Source organism: Conger conger, chromosome 8, assembly GCF_963514075.1.
Source record: "Conger conger chromosome 8, fConCon1.1, whole genome shotgun sequence".
Lineage (NCBI taxonomy): Eukaryota > Metazoa > Chordata > Actinopteri > Anguilliformes > Congridae > Conger > Conger conger.
The window spans coordinates 36,195,319-36,204,119 of record NC_083767.1 but is presented as its reverse complement, the minus strand read 5'-3'; the positions used below and the strand labels follow the sequence as shown (position 1 = coordinate 36,204,119).

Sequence of the window (8,801 nt, the reverse complement as noted above, 5' to 3'; positions counted from 1 at the left end):
AACAATGAGGTGCTTATGAGATGCTCATCTGTTTATAGTGTAAGTAATTGACATCGTGGGTGGTGCACCAGTTAGTTCTGTTTTTCATTGCAATTCGCTGTGGGCCTACTGCAGAAATCACACAAGGCATGCAAATGAAGTACATTAAGAACTTTAAATACTACATTACCTTTTTCTAATTTCTTATACGTTTTAACTTTAAGAAATTTAAATAGCTGAAACAATAATCTGCTTCAACACCTATGAGGGCTGTTGCCATACTAATAGTTGCTATATTATTCTGGTTCTTTTGCCCAAATTAACACGAGCACATTCTATTTCCAGACAACTGTCTGTGCTTAGCTAGTATCTGCCATTAATTTTGACTAAAAAATAAATGTTTTTCTTCACAGACAGGTTTAGATCCACCAATGACAAATTCAGCTTCCCGAAGGTCGCAAGGAGAGATACATATTGACTGAATGCAGATCAATATCGCTGCCATGTTTTGCACAATTTAGAGAACCTCACGGGAATTATTAAATGGTTAAAAAAAGTCATTCGGTGTCAGAGGGTCTTTGTATAGTCACTAACAGCTGCCATGCGGGCCGCTGACAGCGCTATTTCATTGCAAATAAAGTGTTTGAAAGATTTGATCTAGGTGCGTAGCTAAACTCTGGTGCTGGGGTAAGGAAATTAAAGGAGATTGTTCGTTTTTAAGTGCTTTATTCAGGCCAGTATCCTGTCATGAAACATAAGTGACAGTCAAAATTGCGACAAGAAAAGGCGATCATGAATGCGGAATGTTACAGAGGGAAGGTAAGATGGGCTATACTAACGTAAATTAATAAATATCATTATTAATTACTGACGAGGTTGTTGATGATGATTATTATTTTTATGTTTAACATAACAATGTATTATTGTTATGTTTTATCAGTTGTTGTTGCTGTTGTTGTTGTAGATGAAGTTGTAGATGTTGTTGTTACCATTTTGCATTGCTATATAGGCTATATAGTTTTACAAATCACCTTCCCGCTATGATATATATATATATATATATATATATATATATATATATATATATATATATATATATATATATACATATATAATATATGCATTACATTATTACATCATTTGTAGGCAATGTATAGTCTGCGCATCGAAATAAACGAGGAGATATTGCATAAAGGTCTCAGAATATCAATCAGTGGTCAAATATTGACTGCATTCGTGTCCACGAATATACTTATAATACGGGTTTTTTCCATTTAAAAAAAGATGTGGCTTTTCTATTTCACTTAAGTTCAAATAAAGCAAATTTATGTCGGGAAAAATGTTCGCTCAATAGAAGCACGCTTGTACTTGTAAATTACATTTTCTTCCTCTGAATCACACATATGCTATGTTAAACAAGCGATTTTTGTCGCTTCAACGATAGGGCATATTCGTCGCTTTAATGTGGCGCTCCGTGGAAATTCACCTGATTGTGCTACACTTTCCTCTGTAACGAACCGTGTATTACCGTAACACCATTACGCGGGATTGAGTCAGGAACTGAATAGGAGGGGCGCTGTGTAAGCGGTGGGCGTGTGTGGATGTATGAGGAGAAAGACTCGCAGACGATTCAGTCGCATTCAACTTTCGCAATCCTGGTAAGCGAAGCACAAATTTGGGACGAGGAGCGCCGAGCGAGTGCTGCTTTGGCTGACAGACAGTCGATCCATTGAGAGAACCTTGAAAGATCTCGGGCTTGCCTTTGAAGTCATTTTGTCTATTTTTGTGATGTTCTTTATATAATAGCTCAAATCATCCATGGAAATCAGCCGTCTACAATGCCTTGTTTTGAAGAAACGGATATATCGCTGGAAGGTAAAACAAAAATGCAAGAAAACTCGCTGCGATTACTTGTGTTACTACTAATAGTAAATCTTCTTCATTAATGCGATTTCAACATCAGTTGGCATTAAAATATTTTTTGACCAAACGCATCGTTTTCAAACTCACCTTTATGCACCTTCATGCACCTTTAAGTGCTCCTATTCCTTGTAGTTTTGTAGCCTTGTAGTCTTTTTACAACACTGAATTGTAAACTGGGTAGGCTATATAAACCTTACTGATAGCCATTCTTCAATATATATATATATTTTTTGAGAATAAATAATGTTCTTGAAAAAAGTGTCACTGAAAGTTTCACTTAAATACAAAACGTAAGTTGTATGTATGTTTAGAGAAGTGGAGATAGTTTACTTTTAGAGCTGTGCTTGGTCTGCGCAAACTGACCAGACTAGTGAAAGTGAGTATTTTGGTGGCCAAAGGACGGCGCATGCCTTGCTAATGCCGGATTAAATGAAAAACACGAGACTATGCAAACCAACGCATTAATATGGGCTAATGCCACAGCTCAACAGGTCGTCTATGTGTTTTCTGTTATGAATGTAGGCTATGGTCGAGTTCACCTCTATGTGAAAACATGCATGTATCCTCATCATATTTCGGCTATGGAAAGTTGCAGACAACAGGATCTTAGATTTTCGAATGTAACCAAATTCCAGTGGCATTCCTATCAAAGACCTAGCCGCAAACACTGTATCCCCCCCCCCCCCCCCATAGTTCGCAAGTGGGGACGAAATTTACTGAATTGCCGTGCTCGACTGCACCCTATAGCCTAACATGTCGGAAGAAAGTACAACGCGAAACAAGGTGACATCTGTTTCTGTTTAGTCTTAAAACCCCGTGATCTAGGACCAATGCATTAATTCTTTACCCGATACATTCTGGTTGCTCCCTCAGAGACGCTTGACTTTTGCTGTTTTCCGTGTCAGTATGAATTTCACTGCGAATCACGCGAATGCACGTGCGGCGCACAGGATATTTTGTATGACCCATGAGCTACATGTATGGAGGAATTTTCTTGTTGTTATGGAAAGTAAATAATCAGCAGAACCTTCATAATCTGTCTTCCTTCGTTGGCTACTTTTGCAATTTGTGTCGGGTATTGTCGGCTACATTGTTGTTAATAATGGAAGCGCTTCCTTTCAATTGCAGTTAGCTTTATAGCTGACAATACACGTTTTAGTCTTTTTATTCTGTAAACACGGGTTAGGTATAAATTAAGTATATCAGTAAAGTAGGCTACATGCACACAGATCCATTTTTATGTGACGTTATTTGGGGTTTTGCTGATCCATGGGAAGTGGCAATATGTAGTTCAGAGAAACAGGTAATGAAAATACGATGATACACGGACATCCTCTCAACACGTCTTTTTTGCACTAGGCTAGTTACTGTGCGACCTTTAATGGCTGCTAAACGGGAACATTTTGCTGTAAATAACATCTCTTCTAATGTAGGCTACCACTTAGCTGCCACTGGGATGCATAGTCGAGGCATAACTCGACGCATATTAACAAGCGTTGCAGTCTTGGTGAGCTGTTTTCTTATAGAACAAGAGGAAGTATTAAACCAAACGTTCTTGGTTTTATTTGTGATGAAGTTATCCGCCTCCACCATTACCTGGCTCATTTTAAGGTATGACGTGAGACAGCAGTTTACTTCACGCAATGATTGTAACAGTGACACTGTTGAGTGAGTGCCTGGCCTATGTTCCTTCAGAGAAAATGATTTAAGTGGATCCATTTGTATGCTTTTTATTTTTAAATATGCATTTGTATCCCATCTTAAATTGCAATTGTGTCATTTTTTGAACACACTATAGAGGAATCATTTCCAAATGTATATACACCATTTATCCCACCTTTGTATTTTGTTGGGATTCTCTTTACGTATAGAATGTTTAAACTATGGGTTCAACACAACACAAGTGAGCTTGAATTGAACTGGTTTTATTTTATTGTTTTAGTGACTTCCTTGGCTTAGAAGAGAGGGGGACAACAGAGAAGAGAGGTGAGAGAACAAAAGAGAAGAAACGAAGCGAAGAGAAAAGGGAGTACTGAGGACAGGGGGGTCTCCTGCCATTTTTTTTTTTGCACTCGGACGGACTGTAGCCTCCTGGGCAGCTGCGCTTTCGATGTGGAGTTCAGCTTCGGTCTCGCCAGGCTGAAATCCACCGCGTTCAGGACTTCCTTAATGGCGGGATTCCTTCTCGGGCTGCTCCTTTTTGCAGCTCAGTCCCCTCCCATTCCCTCCCGACCTGCCGACGGTAGCCACGGCGATGCCGACGACAGGGGGTTTCCGTCCACCCCGGGTCCGGGCCCCCTCGTCACTGCAACGCCCACCGCCGGCAACCCCAACGGGACCGTCCAGCAGCTCCCCCGCACCATCATCATCGGCGTGAGGAAGGGCGGCACCAGGGCGCTAATCGAAATGCTGAGCCTGCACAGCCAGGTGGCGGCGGCTGAGAACGAGGTGCACTTCTTCGACTGGGAGAGCCATTTCGAGAGGGGGCTGCCCTGGTACTTGAGCCAGATGCCCTTCTCCCAGCCTGAGCAGTTGACCGTGGAAAAGACCCCTGCCTACTTCACCTCCAGTAAGGTCCCGGAGAGGATCTACAAGATGAACCCTGACATCAAGCTCCTGCTCATCCTGAGAGACCCCACGGAGCGCGTGCTGTCGGACTACACCCAGGTCTTCTACAACAGGCTGCAGAAACACAAGAACTACCAGCCCATCGAGAAGGTCCTGGTGAAGGACGGGGAGGTGAACTTGGAGTACAAGGCCCTAGGGCGCAGCCTGTACTACCAGCACATGCAGAACTGGCTCCGTTTCTTCCCGCTGGAGAACATCCATCTGGTGGACGGTGACCAGCTCATCCGGGACCCTCTGCCCGAGATGAAAAGGGTGGAGAGTTTCCTCGACCTCACGCCCCAGATTAATGCCTCCAACTTCTACTTCAACAAGACCAAGGGCTTCTACTGCCTTCGTGACCATGGCCGGGAGCGATGTCTGCACGACTCCAAGGGCCGGGCGCACCCACGTGTGGAGGCCGCTATCCTCGAGAAACTCTACCGCTTCTTCCACGAACCTAACAGGAAGTTCTTTGAGCTTGTGGGCCGAACTTTCAACTGGAACTAAACTTTGGTTTTTTTAAAAATTTTTTAAAATAACATATATTATAATATATACCAAACCTGAACACCCCCCACACATACACTCTTGCTCACCCCGCCAGCAGTACATGCCTATAAGTATTATCAGTAAACTTGTTATATTTTACATGCTAATTAAATGCAGAAAAATAAAATAAACAGTGTACAGTATAAATATGATGCATAAGCTAAATATATTTTTTTATGTTTTGAATTGAATTTTAATTCAGCTACTGGACAAGAAAAGAACAAACAAATAATATTTGTTTGTTCCTAATGGTTGCTATTTTCCTAGCTTGCATGATGGAAAAGGTCAAGTTTGCAGTGCAAGAGAAGTGTTTTTCTGTGTTTCATAAAATGGAATTGGCTTTTAGAGTTGGTGCCGTGATGCATTAAGAGCTCTCTTTTCTTCCCTCTTTGTCACCTGTCTGTTGTTGTTTTTTGAACGGAAAAACACTTTCAAGTCATAGGCTGTATTCAAAACCACATACTAGCATGTTAGTTCTACTTAATTTCAGAAATATTTTCTTTTAAATTTAGTATGAGTAGTATTCAAAGTATGCAGTTTGAATACAGCCGTAGTCTCTGGTGGAAATACGTTGTGTCACAGTTCATTGCCATCATGCTACAGGTTATGTTTTAAGGTCAAGGTCAAAGGTCACTCAGTGTTGTGTTTCATCCCATATGTGCAAAACTTGCACGCTTTTATTATGGATGGGAAAGACTGCATTGTTAATATGTAATTACGGTGTTACAAAACTGCAAATGAAGAAGCTATGGTCTGGTTTGTTTACTCCATATGATTTTGTGCGTCTACATGTGCTGCTATTTTTTTTTGTTTTTCTTTTTTGTTTTGCATTTGTTTTCGGATGAAGAATTTCCACAACCGTCCTGATACATGTATGGAATTTGTATTAAAGTTATCTTATGTTGTCATCCCATGTATTAATATGTTTATAAATGCATTCTGTAAATATTTACAAATTACTTTTATAAGTGAAGGATTAACACCTTAATAAAATGTATTTTATTATTCACTGTTGTAAAATATAATTTGATTTTACTTGATTGTAAATGATGCGCGGTGTTGTTTGTATGTGTGTTCCATCAGAGATGTACTCTGTAGCCTCTGTTTTCTGTGTTCTCCTTCTCCAAAGATGAGGCTCGGAGTATAGCAAAGTGAAAACAGGCCCTTAACTTTAACCGCGTTCACATTGAACATTTTTCCTTGTTTCAACTTGTATCAGGTTATGTACGAAGCTCAGGGAATTCCTGCTAGCGTTCTCTACCCCGTTTTCAGAAGTGTGTGCTGTGTTTGTTGTACGATTTTACTGTAGCTCTGCCTTTAAAGGAAAATAGTACGCACAGTGTGCTGATGTGAACAGAATTTAAAAAGCGATACTCATCCCCCGAGATCCATTCCCTTTAGTATATGAGGAGAGCCTCGCTCCTCTCCTTTGCAGACTTTATGCTGAAAGAGTACGGGATGCACTCAAGTCCTCCTTGTGTCTGTAAGTGTTTCCACTCTAGTATTATTAGGGGTAAGAATTCTGTTTTCTGTTTTCAGCCGGTTCAGTTTATGAATTGAAAAATGCTCAAAATGTTCTTTTTCTCAATTTTGGTGTATTAAATTAATCTAATGAATTGAGTTTCTTGAATTGAAAAAATTTCCCACCATATACATAGGGCTTCTTTTGACCGCAATGTCGTAAAATGATAGGGACATTATATTAACATGGAGTTCGGCTCCATTTATTTTCACCAGATTCAATCAATTTAGTAATGCATTTCAATTTATCTCTTGAATTGACCGAATTGAAAGAGAATTTGATTCCAGCCCTGCACAAATGAGTGCTGGGATATGGTATTGAGCTATTTTGCCGACCACTGCAAATTCCAGGGTTTACGCTACTCTATCTGTTACAAAATCCATACAGATGGATAGTTCCTCAAGTGTTCTCAATGAAGAACCCTTAGTCATGTGTGCATTATCCTACTGAATCTCTGCCAGCCAGGCCACCATGGATTCAGGCCTGCAGCAATCTGTAAACCATGTCAATTCCCAAACCACTGTGCCCACAATGTCATTTCCCGTTAAATGGGAATATATAGTATGGAATTCTTGGAGTTCCACAGTGTGGAAAATGAGATATATATATTAACTTGACAGCAATATAATCTACTGATGATAAACTGTGACTGAAATGTACTGCTATGTTGGACAGTGGGAAATAGAACCACCTTTTTTTTGCCATTGCTGATAATTCTATTGTAGATGTGAGGTTGCTCAACAGAAACAATAGATAGCCTTTGTTGGTTTGACGTGGTTAGCCATTTTGGTCTTTTAACATACTGTCCTTAACCTTCTGCTCCTGTTTGCCTGACTTTTCCCGGCTGTTGCCAGGTGCAAAACTGTGTGCCATTCCAGTGCATTCCTGGCACTCTGACGGATGAGACACCTGTTTTGGATTGTGTGTTAATGCCCATGTCTCCTCGTTTGGCATAGCCCTACGTCCCTGGCTCGGAGACCACTTCCTGGCATACTGTAAATCCATTTAGCAATGATTTTGTTCCCTGCTCAGCATTTCAGCTGTTTCATTTTAACATCTACTTGGGTCAGTCTGCTGAAATAGATGGCCCAATTTCTAAATGTTTATGGTTTTTTAGGTTTGGATTTGAAAAATACTCTTTAAAAACACCATTAGATAATGAATTTATAGTATTAATATGGATGTGGAATTACCACTAAAGCAAATGTACATATGTGTGTATGTGCAGTACTGGGCAAAAAAATTGTTTCATCTTTTTCTTTTCTGCATTCGTGTGTCAGCAAATTTGAGATTTCCAAACATAAATTTTCCAAAAAATGTAATGTTACTTTTGTTAAATAAATTAGCACTTGATTCGTAAGGTAACAACTTGAGGCTGTCTGGGATTAGCTGGAAAGTCAGAAGCAAGTTTTAAGTTATTGCATTTTAAGAGTGTACCGTGTATTTTAATTTATTTGCTTGTTTTGAACCGTGGTAAAACTTCATACTTTCATGATTTTTCATGTTGTTAATCATGGTAACAACATCCAGTTTTAACAATGGTAGCAATGTACAGTTTGATAAGGTGATAGAGAATCAGGCGAGGTAACCTGAATATCTTGTTGTAGTGCTGATAAGCAGAAATGGCAACAGGACCTGCGATGTTGATATCACAAGTTCAGTGATGTGAAACACGCAAGTGAACATGCGCACTCTCGGTCAGAGAGATTCAGCTTCTTAACTTTGGACTTAGACTTGTCGGAGCCCCTAGGAGGAGTGGCTAGTTGTCTATTGAGGCCTTAGGGTGATGAATGTAATCTTTCACTCATTACTCTTGTCAAACCAGCAGCTCATGGTTCAACTCATGGTTACAGACATTCAGGGTTCTTCGCAGATATCAGAAAAAAAGTAGAGTAAAATGTAAAAATTTGTTATCAAATGAAAAATACACCTCCCAAATAAAATCATGTGTAAGCTGCAGTCAAATTGGGAGTGGTGTTGGCTGCTTTGCATGCAGATAAACTAAAGTGAGTAACCTACAGTATGAAACATGTGCATGCAAATGTATATATTTCATATCCAAATGCTGCCCTTCCCTGGAGCCCAACAGTCACATAGTGCTCTGGGGTGGTTTCACAATGCTTGTCACAGCTTGTACCTTTATGCCTATATTCTGCATGCAAACAATTGGGCATTAAATATAGCAATGGGTAAGAGAAATGCTGCTAAAAAGCAGGGCTCC

At 40.0% G+C, this 8,801-nt stretch overlaps 1 protein-coding gene across 2 annotated transcripts; it reads left to right on the top strand.

Moving 5' to 3' along the window:
- Positions 1–1,618: 1,618 nt before the first annotated feature.
- Positions 1,619–6,065, top strand: hs3st1 (heparan sulfate (glucosamine) 3-O-sulfotransferase 1). 2 transcript variants are annotated; one of them, XM_061251839.1, is made up of 2 exons: positions 1,619–1,854; positions 3,845–6,065. In XM_061251839.1, exon 2 carries the CDS (start codon positions 4,072–4,074, stop codon positions 5,014–5,016), a length of 945 nt encoding a protein of 314 aa, XP_061107823.1. In that variant the 5' UTR covers positions 1,619–1,854; positions 3,845–4,071; the 3' UTR covers positions 5,017–6,065. The 2 variants fall into 2 exon arrangements, with proteins under 2 accessions (XP_061107823.1, XP_061107824.1); XM_061251840.1 differs by lacking the exon at positions 1,619–1,854 and adding an exon at positions 1,861–3,513.
- Positions 6,066–8,801: the final 2,736 nt, after the last annotated feature.